We start from the raw sequence: 18,945 nt of genomic DNA, 5'->3' as shown, positions 1-18,945 counted from the left end.
AATGGAAAATTCTGTATTTTCATTGGTGAGCTGCAAGTTCATCTCTGAACCCTTATGCCGCTCTCACACGGAATGTGAAGAGTACTGGTGACATGAAACAGAAAATATTTTGTTATCTTGCTACATGAAATTTAATCATTCACACACATAAGAAACATATTAAGTACTGTCGAATTTTGAAAATGTGCAATCAAATGGGAACAAAAATGATGCAAGATCACTTTTTATGCCATAGGCAGAAAGAAACAGATGCAACATTGAAACAAAGTTTATTTAAGTCAAAGAGCCACAATTGGTAATCATCCCGTGAAAAACTAAAAACTATGGAAATATGTTGTTTGGGAACCACATACACATTAAAAGAAAGAACATATTCTTTTGGTACAGTTTTAAAAAATAAAGATTTAGAAACGGATGCCGGTGTTTAAAAGTGCCACAACATCACAAAAAGCAAAGGTACAGGAAAGGAATATAAACATCCACTTGTGTTTTACACAACAAATGACTGTGTGATTGTCTGTTGGTCATTCAGAAATGTAAACCACTTGAGATTAACCTGGAAAATGTGGAGGAAAACAAGTAACAAATAAAAATTTGATGCGTTTTGTGCTTTTAATTAGCACAGGATATTTCATAGCATTCTACTTTCAAAACCTATTGATCTTTATTCAAAACCCACACGGACATAAAAATTTAACTTCTCACAAATATTCAAAACTTTGTTCGCTGGTTAAAAACACTTTGTCAAATGATATTTGTTCAGCAGGGAAATGAATACTTTTGTAGCTCTCCCTTTAACATTTTGCGGACTACTGAACCTGTTGATGTATCCAAACACTTTCTTGAATATTTCCTCAGAACATCTTTAAGAATTATTAATGAAGCAAACACAGCTACTGTAATTCACGAGTGTCCATCTTTGGAATCACAATCTGTATGATTTTGATTGAATGAACTGTGGGTTGTTCGTGAAACATTGTAAATTAACTAAACAATCCCCATTTTTTGCCTTGTTTCACAGTTTTATTATTAATGTTACTACACAACCTAGATTTCACGTTATACGCCCATTTTCAAGTACATTACTGATTTCCAAAGATGATAATGCACACTTAACATGATGACAAAGCAGAGATAATCATCTCAACCTCTTAAGGTATCAGTCCATAGCTTAATGTAAAATTGCATCAGTGAGCATTTTTTAACAAATTACATAGATAATTACACAGTTCAACAACTACACTAACATGACAGGACTAAAGTTACACATGAGTCACGAACTTTTTAAATGCAATGGACTGGGGCCGAAAGTTTTGCTTCTATCCTGGGGTTGTTATCTCATATCTCATCTAAAAGAGGTGAATAATTGAATTGGGTTTGCTTGTTTACTAATGGGTGTGGGGATGCACACATCTGTCTTCTTATGTCTAAAATTTCTAATTGGTTGAGTGAGTTTAGCTCCCTTTTCCTATGTGTGTAAGACTTGTACATCTACTATGTGTTTGTTGTTATTGTTTAGGTAATGTTCCGCAAAGGCTGAAGCAGACTTCTTCAATCTCCAGCTTCTGTGATGTTCTTTACGCCTGGTGCAGATTGAACTCCCCATCTGTCCAATGTCACAAGACTGACACTCAGGGCATGAGATTTTATAAACCCCACCTTTTGTGATGGCCAATTTGTCTTTAGCATTGAACAAACAACTACATATTGTCTGAGGTGCATAGAAAAACCACAGAGAAACCCTTTGCCTTCAAAATGTTACTTACCCCTTTTGATGTTATCCATTTAAAAGGTGATCTGCAGCATTTCTTTACGAGTTTGTCTGTGTTTTTCGCTGGGGACAGTAGGGACCTGGCTTGCTTCCTTCCTCATCTTTTTACTCAAAATTTTATCAGTGATGTTGGTGTTAAATGCATTATTTGTGGCTATTGTTTTTATTGTGCTAAGTTCGTGGTCAAACTATTCTCGTACATAGGAATAGAAAGGAGATGGTGGATCATGTGGTGGACTGCTGCACGTTTAGGCCGTACAATGTTGGGAGGAAGCCGGGATGAATGTGTCAGTGAAGGAGTCTATTCGGCATTTTTAAATTTATGGTTACTGTTTTCTATCTGTAACCTAATGTCCAGTAAATTTATGCTGCCTCCCCACCCCCATGAAAGTGCAGTGTGCAGAAAAATTCAAGCTGGCACAGGAACAACAACAACAACAAGCACTGCATCAGAACAACATTGAGTTCGTAGTCATGAAGGAGTTTAAAACTATGATTGAAAACAGTAATGCGATTGTGACAAGGTCAGATAAGAGAAACTGTAGTGCTGTTAAATAAAACAGATTACACAACAAAGCAGAAGAGTTTTTCCAGTCAGTGCAGCTACAAAAACTACAGAGAGACCCACCAGCTAGTTACAGTGATCAGCCTAAGCAGGTAGTAAACAAATGATACAACATCTTCCCTGAATACACTCATAAAGAAATGGTGTAGATCACCTTTTATATGGATAACATCAAATACGGTAAGTAACATTTTGAAGGCAAAGGGTTTCTCTGTGGTTTTTCTATGCACCTCAGACAATACGTAGTTGTTTGTTCAATGCTAAACACAACCAACCAGCAATCACAAAAGGTGGGGTTTATAAAACCTCATGCCCTGAGTGTCAGTCTTGTGACATTGGACAGATGGGGAGTTCAATCTGCACCAGGCTTAAAGAACATCACAGAAGCTGGAGATTGAAGAAGTCTGCTTCAGCCTTTGCGGAAAATTGCCTGAACAATAACCACAAACACATAGTAGATGTACAAGTCTTACACACATAGGAAAAGGGGGCTAAACTCACTCAACCAATTAGAAATTTTAGACATTAGAAGACAGATGTGTGCATCCCCACACCCATTAGTAAACAAGCAAACCCAAATCAATTATTCACCTCTTTTAGATGAGATATGAGATAACAACCCCAGGATAGAAGCAAAACTTTCAGCCCCAGTCCATTGCATTTAAAAAGTTCAAATGGCTCTGAGCACTATGGGACTTAACAGTTGTGGTCATCAGTCCCCTAGAACTTAGAACTACTTAAACCTAACTAACCTAAGGACATCACACACATCCATGCCCGAGGCAGGATTCGAACCTGCGACCGTAGCAGTCGCGTGGTTCCGGACTGCGCGCCTAGAACCGTGAGATCACCGCGGCCGGCGTTTAAAAAGTTCTTGACTCATGTGTAACTTTAGTCCTGTCATGTTAGTGTGATTGTTGAACTATGTAATTATGTATGTAATTTGTTAAAAAAATGGTCATTAATGTAATTTTACATTAAGCTGTGGACTGATACCTTAAGAAGTTGAGTTGATTATCTCTGCTTTGTCATCATGTCAAGTGTGCATTATCATCTTTGGAAATCAGTAATGTACTTGAATATGGGTGTATAACCTGGAATTTAGGTTGTGCAATAACTTTAATAATAAAACTGTGAATCCAGGCAAAAACAGTGTTTGTTTAGTTAACAATTTGTACGGTTAGTGCATCTGACTTAGCTGCCAACTGCCAACTGCCTTTGACGAGTGCTGCAGTCAAAGATAATACAGGCAAACACAACCCTTGTCACTACTTCTGAGCACTGGACCAAAACATGCTGGAAGCCAGAATCACATTTACATCAGTTTCCATGTCTACACCTACATCCACATACGTAGGCTACTCACAAGCCACCATGCGGTGATGACAGAGGGAATCTTGTATCAGCACTTATCATTCCCTTTCATGTACCACCGACAAATGGAGAGATGAAAAAACCTACTTGCATACGAGCCCCAATCTCTCTTATATTGTCTCCGCTGTCCTTAGGTGACATGTACATTGGCGCCACCAGAAATATTCTACTGTCAGCCACAAATGCTGGTTCTCTAAAACTTTCTAACTAGTGTTTTATGACATAAACGTCATCTCGCCTCCAGGGATTCCAATTTTTGTTCAGTATCTACATAGTTGCATCCACCAGTAAAAAAACGAACAGCATGCTTCTGAATGGCCTTGATTTCTACCTTTAATGTGACCTATTGGGGATTCCAAACAGTCAACCATTTGCCTTCCCTATTATCAACAGTATATGCTCATCCCATTTCATATTGCTCTGCAACATGACACTCATATATTTAATCGACGAGACTGCATCACGAAGCAGACCTACTAATAAAAATTGTATTGCTGTAATGGCATTGAATACTTTAGCCAAATTATGCTACCCTGTCACTACGAACAAAAATGTTCATTAATTTGAAAGGTGACTTACTGGCAGAAAAGATGTAATATCACCAACAATTTCATACACAGTAGTAGCTAGATAAATTGTTTCATTTTTATATATAACACCACTGACCATCCCATTTTCTCCTCTTTTGTTCTGAGTTTGCAAACTGCTGGCATAATATCTGTACTGCCGTACACTTCTGGCAATGACAGCAAGCAATCTACTTCTCTGCAGCAACTTTTAACATACCTCCAGGAAGGGAAAGGTATTTCTCTGTGCTATTTAGTGAACATAAAGACTTACTGAATATACAGAAATAACTGTTTTCTCCCTCCACACTGTCAAGATTTAATGACTTAGCAACAGGAGGGCAACAGAATTGGTAGAAGGGAAGTAACCAATTGCCCTTTTGTGATACACAAATGTTAACATTTTCGAAATGGTATTTTGTTAGAAGTGATATCCAGTAATTTCCTCAGAAAAAGAAATTAAGTGGTTCTGCCACCTTTCATAAACTCACAGTTTACAACACCTTACCTAAACTGTTAATATTCTTTTCTTCAAAACACCTATAATTCCACCAATTCAAATTCATAGTAACCACGGCACACTAGCATCCTCATCCAATTGGCACCAATACTGTGTACAAGGCGGGCAGTGTCACTCGGGTCACAGATTGCTATATTTAGTTGTCTGTGCACTTACGTGCAGGGGAGCGCGTGATTACAATAAATGAGCACTAACATGAAAGCTAAAAATGGTTCTCTTGATATTACGCACTTTTCAAGGTCATGTACCCATCACTACATTTGACAGACTACCTTCCTGCATTTCTGTTTAATACTGATATCCCATAATATTCATTATTTCAACACAAATGATCTGATAATTTCCACAATATTACAGTCTATTTATACACTAGAGGAAACAGCACATGTATGTAGAGTATACTGCACCTCTATCCATTCGCTCACAGAAATATAGGTAGCTTAGAACAAAATAACTGCTAAGAATATTAATGAGACAAACAAAGAATGAATTTGACATGCAGCAGCTACATACCTCTTTCTTAATGCTCCGTGGGTCACAAATGATAAGTTGATTATCAGCAAGTGGATCAGTCTGTAACAAGACAATAAGAAAAATAAAACAATTTTAATCATTGTGATTCCGAAGTGTGTAATTGCCTGTTAATTTTGGGATTACAAAGATTTGCACATATAACTTGTACAGAAATGTTTCCTGAGGGGAACCTGTACAACTATACAAAGATTTTTTTTTTAGAACATTGCTAATTCTTCTGTATCCCTACAAGACCCTTTTTGTGGCAGACAGCATTCCATCCAGTTATAAACTAATCTATGCAATCTTCTCCTCTGGTACCAGTACACCTGTTCACCAGCCACCAACCTGCATCCCCTGGCATCACTCTGGCCTGGAAATCAGTCAACCGCATCCTTCACTGAGGCTTCAACTACCTCTCCTCCTCCCCGGCTGGAAGGATATCCTAACAAAATTCCTACTCACATCACCCAAAGTTGTGTTCCACCAGCCACCCAACTTACAGAATACCTTTACCCATCTTAGTTCCAATCCTGCTCCCAACCCTTCACACCATGCGTCATTCTCTTTTTGTTGGCCCCTGTGCAAGACCGTTCCCCTTACACCTGACATCACCTGCAACCACTGTCCAGTCACAGGCTCTGACTACCCAACAAAAGGCAGGGCCACACGTGAAAGTCACCACATTACACACTAATGAGAAGAACATTATCACCACCTGCTTAATAGTTTGTCCATCCTTTGAATGAAATACATGACTAATTCGGCATATCAGGGATCCAATAGCTTGTCGGTAGGTTTGTGGCATTAGATGCCTATGTACAACTCGTGTATTTCGCATAAATAATGGGCTGCTGGTTTGCATAGTGATGACGGTGGCCAATAGTGACCCAGATGCGTTCCACAGCATTTACATCAGGTGAATTCGGCTGCCGAGACATCAAAGTGAGTTCACTATAATGCTCCCCAAACCACTGTAGCACAGTTCTAGTACCGAGACACGAACAATTACACTGTTAAAAGATGACATCGCCGTCGGGGAAGACACCGAGCGTGAAGGTTGGCTAAATGGATCTGAGCACTATGGGACTTAACATCTGAGGTCATCAGTCCCCTGAGCGTGAAGGGATGCAGGTGGTTCGCAAATGTCAGCGCGTATTTGATTACTAACACAGCCCCGTGAAAGTGGAGAAGAATGTCTCCCACGTCATAACACTGCTCCCACCAGACCGTGCCCACGGAGCACTGCACGTTTCGAGCAACCGTTCACCTCGACGACAGTGCTCGTGGAGACGACCGGTCACCTGGTGTAGCAAAAATTTAGTTCATCCTAAATGCCGACACGTTTCCATTAATCGACGGTCGAATCCCGACGGTCCACACCCGCTTTAATCTTAACTGACAATGTCATCGGGACAAGATACGAACGTGCCGTGGAGCTCCACGTTCGACAACGTACGGCGAACAGTGTACTCAAAAATATGTGTGCATTCACCGGCACTGTGCTCTTTAGGCTGAAATGCCACCGATCACCACCTATCGTACTTTACAGAGCAGACCAGCCTCCGAGCTCCACGTTCCGTGAAAATTCGTGGACGTACGACCGTTTAGCGCCTACTGGTAGTTTCACTGTCCTACTTCTTTCTGTAGATGCTCACGATAGTAACACACGAACATTCGACCGGCTTTGTCATTTTTGAGATACCGGTTCACAGGTTCTGCGTAATAACAATCTGCCCTTTGTCGAAGTCGCTTATCTCAGAGGATTTCCCTATTTGCAGCCTGTATCTTCACTAGGGTGATCCCCCATTCGTGTCTGCTCCACTTACATCCTTTCGTTACCACATCACTTGCCCGCAGCGCCACCAAACACTATCTAACATCGTAGTGGGCAGTGGTTATAATGTTTTGGGTTATTGGTGTGTGTCACCAATGTTACAATTACTGTACAGCATCCGACATTGGCACGACAAGTAATCAACTGGTTACTCGCTCGAATGGCCGCTATACAGTATACCGTACAGTTGCCGAACATGGTGCAAACCACAACACAAATGACTTCCAACAGCTCATTTACTACATGGGCTAGTTGGACACTTTTCCAGGAGAAATTTCTCTGGACAAGGCAGATGAGAATTGTCTACCCCATATATCATTGCTCTCACAACGTCCCTGGCCTAAACCTCCACTAACCTGTTCCCACTGCCTTACATTACCTTTTCCGTTCTATCTCATGCTCACACTCCTTCTCCATCGAGATAATTCACTGCTTTCTCTTACCGCTCTTCCCTTCCTCTCTCTCTCTCTCTCTCTCTCTCTCTCTCTCTCTCTCTCTCTCCCCTCTCTCTCTCTCACCTTTTCCCCCTCTACCTTTCTCACTTTCCTTACTTGTCTCCCTCCTTATCTCCATCTTCCTTTCCTCTTCTTCATCTTATATGTTCCACAATCTGAACTCCTTTCATCTTATTGTGCAGCTGCTGGGTCATCTGCTTTAAGATCTACATCACTCAATCGCTCTACCTCCTCCTTGCCACTTGCTTCCTTCCCCAACCTGCCACTAACTCTATCTGGCCAGGAAACTGTTATCAATAACAGACAGTCACTCTCACCATGGCCATGGTTATGTTTTCTGTTGTCTGCGTATGTGAATGTGCATACATCCACTAGAGAAAGAGCGAAAGTTTGTCAACTAGTATAAACAATTTCTATTTTGTGTTTCTAAGTGCCACACATCAGTCAGCTGTAAGAGAGCGATTGCTTTTCCTTCATTTTAGGTAAAGAGAAAGAAAGGATGGCAGGTAAGAATATTATTTTGTGCTGTCATTTATATCATAATATGACTTACAAAGAATGTTTACTCATTTGAGTGTGATGCTGTTACTATAATAAAACACTTATTAACAACATTCAAGATGTGCAAAACAGTAGACACTGAAAGATTTGTCGGGAATAATTGCAATCCAAGCACCTGTTGACAGAAACACTTTAAGAAGAAAAAAGTATCTAGTTTCAATATTCGCAGTGTATTTCTCCAGGATGAAGAGGGATAGGTTGGGATGGTTTGAAAATGTAGGATATGTCACTCAGAGCCAAGACAGAGAGAGGCAAATCTGTACCAAGTATGACAGAAGACAAAGATGAAGGAAAAGGTGTAAACGAGTAGGATGTCACAGACAGAACACTGATAAGCACTGTGCCAGTGTAAGAGCTGATTGATGGATAAAGTGGGAAGCAAAGACGAATTAAAGACAGAAATGTGAAGCAGTAAAAACAGTTTAATTAAAAACTGTGACAAGAACAGAAAAGGAGAGTGGGAGAAACCGAAAGCAGATATAGGGGAAGGATGAAGACTTAAAATAAATAAAAAATAAAAAAGAGGACAGGGGAAATAGTGCAATTCCTTCCATAAAAAAGGGGACAGGGGAAATAGTGCAATTCCTTGCATAAAAAAGGGGAAATGTTTCATATTATTCTAGGGCATTGCAGGAGTGTCTGGAGTACTTACAAGATAAATTCATAAACAGGCTGCAAGAATTGTAATGGGTTGATAAAGCCCTTATAAAAGTGGAACAGAAATGCCCACAGGAATGAAATGGGAATCCTCAGAAGAAAATTACACAGTTCAGAAAATCATACACAAGTTTTTGGTTCTGCCGGGAAAAAAGCTTTTTGGTTGCAGACAAACAATTTTGCAATGTATCAATGACTTCTCAAATGGTTTCAAATCTTCTTCCCCTGAGTGCTTCCTTCCATGGATCAAACATAGAAACTGCTTTGAGCCAGGTCTGGACAGTATGGCAGGTGTTCAAGCAATTCAGATCCCAACTGCTTTATTGTTTCGGTTGTCCATTTGGCAAAATGTGGTCCAGCGTTATCTCGCTGCAGGATTACACCTTTTCAGAGTTTTCCGTGAAATTCGGATATGATTGCAGGTTTCAGTTTAGTTCACAACACATCACAATAGTTCTCACTGTTCACAGTTTTGCCATTTGCGGTGAAATGAATGGCTACCACACCTTCCATGTCTGAGAATGGTATTAACACAATCTTATCAGCTGATGGTTGGTATTCAAATTTCTTAACTTCTGGTGGTAATGGCTGCTTCCAATTCATGCTCGCAGTCTTATATTCTGGTTCGTGATGATGCTTCCCCGTTTTGTCTACAGTAATGATTTGTTGTAAAAATCCGTCTCCCTCGCAATGACAATGCACCAAATGTTTCCGAGGGATGTCCATCCTTTGCATGTCTTATGCTGTGCTGGCAATTCTTTTGGTACCCACCTTGCACACACTTTACAAAAATATAGCTTGTATAAGATGGAGCACGTGGAACCGTGACTAATATATAAAGTATTAGCCATTTTGTACACTGTGATTCATCTGTTTTCCATCACCATGCAGTTAACAACTTCCAAATTGTCCTAAGTTGTTGACGTTGATGGTCTGCCCGATTTATCCTCATAACATAGAGGAGTTCTTCCCTGTTTGAAGCGCTCTATCCACTTGTAGATCTTGCTTCACAATAAACAGCTCTCACCAAACTGTGCCCGCATTCAATGAATAATTTCCACAGGTTTAACACCTTCCGCAAACAAAAAGCGAATTACTGCCCTCATTTCCTCCTTCGTGCAGTTCGACAATGGAGCTGCTATGTTTCATGGTCTGCTACAATACAACAACTAACGTGGGAGTAAGAGCGTCACGTTGCATAGATTTGTTGCTGATGACAGTACTTCAGTCCTGGATACTCGCCAAATGGCGAGAAACTGCGGAAGTCCCTTTGCTTTTTGACTCCATCTTATAATTCCATTTGATGAGTGTCTCTATCCATTAAAGTTTGGTACAAATGTGATATTACCTCTGATAAAAATGCCTCAATTCATAGTAGTCTTTTCCTGTTTATAAGGCAACTTAGTTCCTTTTGTTTTCTGCTAAAGTTTTGTTGATTAAAAATTTTAGCACAAAAAGTAACAGCAACAGTTCAATCAGGTTAAGCCCATCAGCTGAAGCAAGAGCTTGAGCTCTTTACATTAAATATGTGAATTATTGTTACTTTTGCTGATTCCTATGACAGGACTAAGAAAATTCACAGTGTCACATTGAGTTGCATTTGGTGACATTACATTACATGCTGACAAACAAAATCCTAGGAAACGACACCAACAGAGGCCTGGTGCTGAAAAATGTGAGAACAACTGGTCCGCAAGTTTGGCAAGTCAGGATTGCAAAATACTAGCACAAATCCAGCAAAATGGAACAACTGGTAAAAACTAGTAAGGGAAGAATCAGTTTCGGTTCTGCATAAATGTAGAACACGAGAGGCAATGCTGACAATGACTTATCCTGCAAGGTAGAGTGAAAGAAGGTAAACTCACATATTAAACTTATGTAGGTTCAGGAAAACTTTTGACAATATTTTAAACATTGGAGGGTCCAGGTTGGAATACCAACAACATTATGAAAAGGACAGATTGCTACACACCATAAAGACGACACGCTAAATTGTAGACGGGCATGATGAAAAGGCTATTACAACATGAGCTTTCAGCCAAAGCCTTCTTCGGAAAGGAAAACCCATACCCGTTAATATAAGTGTGCACACCTCACAAACACAAGACTGCTGGGCTTTATTTAGCTATCACCATGCACTGAAATCAGGTATCTTACCCAAGATACTTCCCACCTCTCCTAAAGTTCAGTCGCCCACCCAACCTCCACAACATCTAGTCCACCGTTAGGCCACTGCCAATCCCAACCCCTTGCCACAGGAATCTTACCTCTGTGGAAGATTCAAGTGCAAGAGCTGCCCAATCCATCCACCCAGCACTTCCTATTGCAGCCCAGTGCTGTTACAGGTTTACCTTAATTCATCAGGGACCGGGCCACCTGAGAAAGCAGCCACGGCATTTAACAGCTCGGCTGCAATCATTGCACAGCTCTTTGTACTGATATGACTATCAATCAGCTGTTCACCAGGACAAGCGGGCACCACCAAACTGTTGCCAAGAGCAAGGTGGACCACTCTGTTGCACAATATGTGGCTGAACATAACATGCTTGAATTCCTTGGCTGCTTCACAATCTAGCCCATCTGGATTCTCCCCTCCACCAGAGCTTTTCTGAACTGTGCACATGGGAGTTATCCTTACGACATTCTCTGCTCCAGATATCCCAGCCTCAATCTATGACGATCTACTGCCCCCACATCCTCCAACGAAGTGTCTGCCTTCTCTGTCCTATCAACCCCTCCCGCCCCAATTCACGTCCCCTCACCGTCAATGTGCACTGTGTTACGGCGTAAAGTCAAGAGCTGGCACACCAGTCGGGAACGATAGAGAAGAGATGGCTGTGAGAATACATCAGCCAATCGCATGCCGATCGACCCCTCTCCAGGACGCCCCAGTTGAATAGTAACTTCAAGGTTAGCGACTTGGATAGAAGCGTCAATGCTCGTTACTTCACTAGTACACTCTATGTATACTCTTGTTATACTGAAGAGATTACTTATGTTGTATGTTGCCCTTTTCTTGCGACACATCTGTGTAGTTGCCAGAGTTAAGTATTGTCATTTCCTTTTTTTGTAATAAAACTCATTAATATGATTTGTTTGGATTGTTTGCCTAGCGAACCAAGTACATAGGATTCCTACACTCCACATATTTGATAACAAGTATAGAGACATAATATGCTGCTCACTGCCAAAGCACGCACTGGTCTTTTCCCTTTTCTGCTCTTCTACTTTTCCAACTCCCCCGCCCCCCATCCCAACAATGCATCTGGCAGTCTTATCCTGTCACCACGTTGCCCCGGCATGCTCCGTCAGGCAGCACATACTTCTCTCCCCCACACCTGTTATCACCATCTCGACTCGACACATATACCGTAATGAAAGAGCAAGCAAGTGAGCAAGCTCCACCTGTGACACACTTACCAGCAACTTATACTTGGCACCAAGGTAAACTTCCAGTTTCACCGTATACATTAAAATACACTGCAAGATTCTACATTTATTCACACTAAAGATATAGTCTTGAGAAATCTGATGAATTTTTTTGTATGTGTTAGGAAGCCTTTCTCTGAGCATTTGCCTGGAGAGTATCCTTATGTGGATGGGAAATTTAAACATTAAACAATTTGGGTAAGAAAAGAATAGAGAGACTTTTGAAGTGTGTGCTGCAGAAGGATGGTTAAGATTAGATGGGTAGACTGGACAATAAATGATGAATGGAAAATGGGAGAAAATAAATTCAAGGCACAACTTGTCACAAATGACAGATTGGTTGACAGAACACATTTTGAGATGTGTGTGTGTGTGTGTGTGTGTGTGTGTGTGTGTGTGTGCGCGAGGGAGTGGGAGTGGGAACTTGTAGAGGGAAACCAAGGCTTGGCTACAGAGGCAATTTCAAATGGCTGTAGAGTGCATTAGTTATGCAGATATGAAATGGCTTTACACAAGGTAAGTGTTTGAAATTGCTGAACGGAAGAAAAGAAACAACAATGGAGTTACATTTTTCGTATGTACATTGCTGTGGCCCTGTGTTCTGTTCTGAAGTTACTGCAAGTTGACTGATTCATTGCTTATGCTTGGTGTTATAAACTGTTTTCCTCTGATGGTCTGAACCTGAGTGCTCAGCATTTTTACTTTCAACATTTGAGCATCAGGATCAGATTAACGATTTACACTTGCACCGTTCATTGCTAACTTTTTACAGCATGTAACTTATGAAGAGACTGTCCAAAATAATTTATTTTTGCCCAACAGGGAAAAGATCAACAGATAAACCAAGAAACAGGTGTAGAGATCAAACAAACTATCCAGACAATAATGGCTCTGGACTGGCAAATGCCTATCATCTGGCCAGTAAAAGACAGCCTTTGTTGACATAAGCCATTTATGTTGGGGGGGGGGGGGGGGGGGGGCGGGGGGCATATTGAACACCTATGAGAAGATATGGAAAAAACCTTTTTGAGTTTCCCGGTCACCAAAAACCAAAATTCATTATAAATGTTTAAAAGTTTTTAAAATATAGACATGTCAAATCGGATGATTCTTTTTGATACATACTGTGTAATGCTGCCAACTTCATACAAAAGAACCACACAACCTATTAGTATGGCAGTTAATTCCTGACACTGATATCACATCAGGTTACAAAGCGTCAGTACATAAACAAATCAGGTGCAGAAAGAAAATGAAAAAACATTTATCCAGGTACTCAGTTGACAGGAGAGACATTAAAGGAAGGAAACAATTAATTTAATGCTGTTTAAGTATTACTGAAAAAGTGTGCGTCAGTGTTACTATATGCTGTGACAGTTGACTCGCCCCGTTGTACACTTGGAGAATATGTGACATGGACAACAAATGGATACAAAAGTAATGTGAAACAACAGTGCAGATTAAAATGCTGCAGGCGCCGCATCAGACATATGCACAATATCAACTGCTCACCTGCCTATATTCAGCAGTCAAAGTAATTCACATGTAGAACAGCAATTCATGTTGTAGCATCCAGTTATGTAGAACCAGTGTAGTTTTGAACCTTAGTTTTTATATAACTGTTTCGCTTATTTTCTTTATATTCATTTTTTACTGTAGCAGCAGCAGCAGCAGAAATAATTTCATTGAAAGTAAATGGGTATGACAATGCAATTACATACTTATTAAGTAAATAATGTGAATCTGCAAATATGCAGACCACTACATTATTCTCATGACATTTGTTGATAGTAAGTGCAATCACCTCGAATTATCACCATCATTCTAGGAGAGTCTAATATGACCAAATAAGAAATTTCCTGGCACATTAAAACTGCGTTCTGGACCGAAACTCCATCTTTGAAACTTTGCCTTTTGTGGGTAAGCACTCTACCAACTGGGCTAACTAAGCACGACTTACGACCCACCCTCACAGCACAACTTCCGCCAGTGCCTCATCTCCTATCTTCCAAACTTCACATACTGGGAATAGCCCTCAGGTTGGGGCTAAGCCGTATCTCCGTTATATTCTTGCTTCCAGAAGTGCTACACTTTCAAGTTCTGCAGAAGAACTTCCGTGAAGCTTGAAACGTAGGAGAGGAGGTTCTGGCAGAAGTAATGCTGTAACAGCACCTCACAAGTCGCGATTCCGTAGCTCAGTCGGTAGAGCACTTGCCCGTGAAGTGTCCCAAGTTCGAGTTCGGTCCGCCACACAGTTTTATCTGCCAGGAAGTGGAAATTTCATTCTACAGCCAAATAAATTTTCATTGACCATTTTCACTACACTACAATATCACAGATCATTTTCATATTTCTGTATTACTTTAACTGAACATTATTGAAAATCTTCCTTTGGTGAATAAAAAATCCTTGATTGCCTTGCATGTGGCAATATAGATGTCGGGAACACTCTGAGATCAGCGTCTGCTGAACAAAGCAGGTACTTCCAGTAGGTATAACACTACCCATTTCATGTGATTCAAAACTTTAAGTGCTCAACTTCCTTTATTTGATATTTCTTGTACACAGTTTATGTCTTGGTTTGAAAAAACACCACAGTATGGGTAAGGATTTGGAACAAGGCTGAGAAGACTATGCCAAGAGATGTTAGAACTTTACTCTTTGCATAAGAATCACTTCATGTAATTGAATTCCTGTTTTACTAATGCTTCAATATAATGTATAAACACTCATTCTTCTACTAGCAAATTTTCACTTTTTATTTTTTACGGAAATGAAAGTAGCTGTGTGCTTTCAATATTTAGATGCACTGAACACGTGCCGCCTCCTTCCCCAAGACAGTCAGAGAGAGAGAGAGAGAGAGAGAGAGAGAGAGAGAGAGAGAGAGAGAATCTCGACAGTCACAATGTTCACTCATTCTCATTGGCAGTATCTAACTGTGAGTTTAAAAAATGCAGGAAGCCTGAAATTAACAACAAAAATTATGCATTTTATCATTTTGTGATTGCCTAGCAGGTAAATGAGATACAGGCAAGAAAAGTTAGTGAAAAATTTGTAAATTATTAGGGCTGCATTCAAGCTCAGGCTTTCAGATATTTCTGGTAAATTCCAGATTCTTTCCTAGTTGGTAAGAAATAGTACTGCACCAGCTTTATTCGAAGCTTCACGTCTTGATTTTCCACCATCGTCAGACTTCTTACAGCCAGTACCTTCACTGTTCTACATGTCATGACATTTCACCCGAACCCTCTTCTTGGCAAGTAGTACCTTGTGTCCTGTTTGGCATTTCTATCATGAACCAGCATATTTCAGTCATTATATAGCACATTCATTCTTGTTGAAAGCCACAGCGAGTAATCCATTAGGCATCTATTTTATAATCGTGAAAGTAACTCTGACTGTCACCTTTTGACCCCTGAACCACTAATTTGAATTTAATGAAATCTGAACTTTGAGGACTAACACAGGCTAATTAAAAAATTATATCAGTAGGCAGAGGGGATAACAGTGTATTAAGGCAGCAAAAGGTTTGTTGGAATTTGTAAATTCGTGGTAAGATCTTATGGGACCAAACTGCTTAGGTCATCAGTCCCTAAGCTTACACATGACTTAATCTAACTTAAACTAACTTACGCTATGGACAACACACACACCCAAGCCCGAGGGAGGAATCGAACCTCCGACGGAGGAGGCGCGCAGACCAAGACAAGACCCCTCAGACCGTGCGGCAAGTTTGTTGGAAATATGCTCTTTTGCAGTATTTAGCACAGGTGATCTCGACAAAAGTGCTTATCCTTTACATTTCACCAATAATCACCATTTTTCATTGTGTCTGCCACAGTGAATCTAAAAGACAAAAAATGGTGATTGTGAGTGAACCACAGAAGATAAACATAATTATTCTCGCAGTCACATTTGTAGATTTTCCAAGATCTATATTTTAGTATGACATCAAATTATGTACCACTTGATTAGGCAGCATGTTGCTGCCAGCACACTCTTTAGTTTATATAACAGATTACCTTTAAATCACTGAACAAACTTTCATCAAACATACGTCATGACAATCCTGATTAAGCTAGCCTTCCAATAGATGTAAAAACTGCATTGAAACCGATGTATCTGTGTTGGAGATGTCCTGTCACGAACACAGACAGACATTATCACGTAACGCCTGACTTAGCGCGATGGGGCAGTGGAGGGGCTGCACACATTGCAAGCTGTGCTTCTTCGATATTTATTCATCATAACAATTCTACTGGGACACGAACAAAGCTGTGGGTGTCTGTAATCAATGTATGTTTTTAATATGTGTATCATATGTGAAAATGACTGCAATAAAATAAACCTGTGTGTGCGTGTGTGTGGGCGCGCGCGCGCATGAGTGGGAGGGGGGTGGGGGGCACATGCCATGTGCATTTATTTTAAAATTATTCTTACACAGAGCATGTTCACCCTCCTGTTCCTTGTGGCCCCCCACAGATTCGGATCCACAGAATTTTTGTAAAATTTTATCTATATTAGCTGGTATGTCATTTTCCCTCAGAACTATTAAACTGAACTTTCTAGCGCCTAGAATAACTCTAACATCTTCATCTTTCATTTTGACAAAGTCCTACTGTTTGATCGCTCAACAATTCCTCAAGCAAGCCTTTTGTTTTTACATCTTTCTTCTTAGAAAATGGGACAACATCAGATTTCCTGGAAAAAAGTTCTAGCTCTTTAAATTTCAATTTGTACTCAAAACACTTCACTAGATCTGCTATGTCTGGAAACAATTTTCTATTTTGAATTAACAGTCTCTTCAGCTCATTCTTTTTCTAGCTTTTATACCCCCTATATTCTCAGTTTTCTTTTTCATCTCCAATAACACTTTAATCTTCCTCTATGCTCAGGCACTGTGGCTATCCATATTTGAAAACAAGTTTAGTATCTCAAAACAACGACTTTTCTTTCTTCTTGACTACAGAGGTCACTGCAGTTTTAAACACTGATAATTTATATGAAGCCATATTTAAGTAACACTCTTTTAAATAAGAAGTATTTAAAAATTTTTGATTTATAAAGCTCAATAAAAGTGTGTCAATGAGTTAAAAAACAGAATTTCCTGAGATTTTACAAAATTTCCTAAATTCCTTGAGATTTCCTTTATTTTTCCAGATAAAATGTAACACCCTGAGAACGTCAGGTTTTCCGAGCATGGGTGTGTGTGTGTGTGTGTGTGTGTGTGTGTGTGTGTGTGTGTGTGTGTGTGTTATCCTTAGCGTAAGTTAGATTACGTAGATTACTTAACTTTATTAATCCAATATAAACAAGTTCATCTCCAGATCAATAATCAATGAAAAGTAATTTTTTTAACTCTTCTTACCATTGCTCATAATCATCAAACACATGGTCTCCTCTTCCCTTGTCAGTTATTTTGGCAAACAGTTAATCACACTCAAGTAACAAAAACTTGTTGCCTCCAAATATGTTGTCAGCTCACTGTTTCTCCTTGTAACTCCAACATGAACTCAACTGATGCCTTTGTGCCAGTCTTCAATATTTACATTTAGCAACTCTGTTCTGCAAGCTTCCCATTTGCTGCCATCCAAAATGGCACTGTAAGCAGCCGTGTCTTCCGACTCGTCTAAGTCCCGTCTGCTTAATGGCGACCGCTTTCTTGTCATTTTTTCACACAGTACAATTTCTTGATACATTGCAGTGCATGAAATGTAAATGAGAAATCAAAATTTTATTTAAACTTAGAGCAGAAGGTTCTTATTTCATTCTCGAATTATTGTAGTTTATATCTGAAGGACGGTCACACGTGATGCACCCTTTTGCACCTACATCTACATCTATACTATGCAAATCACCATAAGGTCCACGGCAGAGGGTACGTGCCATTATACCAGTTATTAGGGTTTCTTCTTCTTCCATCCACATATGGAACATGAGGAGAATGATTGTTTGAATGTCTCTGTGCATCCAGTAATTATTCTAATCTTATCCTCACTATGCATATGTGCGAGGTACATAGGTGGTTGTAATGTATTTACGGTCTTCATTTACAGCCGGTTCTTGAAACTTTGTTAATAGACTTTGTTAGCATAGTTTACATCTACCTTCAAGAGCTTTCTACTTCAGTCTCTGTGACACTCTCCTGTGGATCAAACAAACCTGTGACCATCCATTCATGCTGCCCTGCTCTGTGTATGTTCAATATCCCTTGTTAGCCCTGTCTGGTACAGGTTCCACACGCTTGAGCAATATTCTAGAACTGGTCGCACGAGTGGTTTGTAAGTAATCTCTTTCGTAAAGTGATTGCACTTCTCCAGAATTCTACCAAATGACCAAAGCCTACCACCTGCTTTACCCACACTAAGCCTATCTGATCATTCCATTTCATTTCCATAGAAGGTGTTACACTCAGGTATTTGTGTGAGTTGGCCGATTCCAACAGAGGCTCACTGATATTATAGTCACAGGATACTACTTTTTTATTTTGTGAACTGCACAATTTTATATTTCTGAACATTTAATGCAAGTTGTCAATCTTTGCACCACTTAGATCTGACTGCATATTTATGCTTCTCTCAGCTAGTACTTCATTATAGATAACTTCTTCACCCACAAAGAGTCTGAGATTACTATTAATATTATCAGCAAAGTCATTAAGGTACAACATGAACAGCAAGGGTCCAAACACATTACC

General features: G+C 40.0%; 1 protein-coding gene across 1 annotated transcript in view; it reads right to left on the bottom strand.

Annotated features, from left to right (window-relative positions):
- Positions 1-490: 490 nt before the first annotated feature.
- Positions 491-18,945, bottom strand: part of LOC124553555 — a 185,479-nt gene continuing 167,024 nt past the window's right edge. Inside the window, exons 17-18 of the mRNA XM_047127402.1 lie at positions 5,310-5,369; positions 491-556 (exon numbers count right to left, since the gene is read on the bottom strand). Of these exons, the coding sequence (XP_046983358.1) occupies positions 491-556; positions 5,310-5,369 (126 nt within the window). The remainder of the gene's footprint in view (positions 557-5,309; positions 5,370-18,945) is intronic.

This window comes from Schistocerca americana, chromosome 11 (assembly GCF_021461395.2).
Source record: "Schistocerca americana isolate TAMUIC-IGC-003095 chromosome 11, iqSchAmer2.1, whole genome shotgun sequence".
Lineage (NCBI taxonomy): Eukaryota > Metazoa > Arthropoda > Insecta > Orthoptera > Acrididae > Schistocerca > Schistocerca americana.
This window is presented reverse-complemented; position numbering and strand designations above follow the sequence as displayed.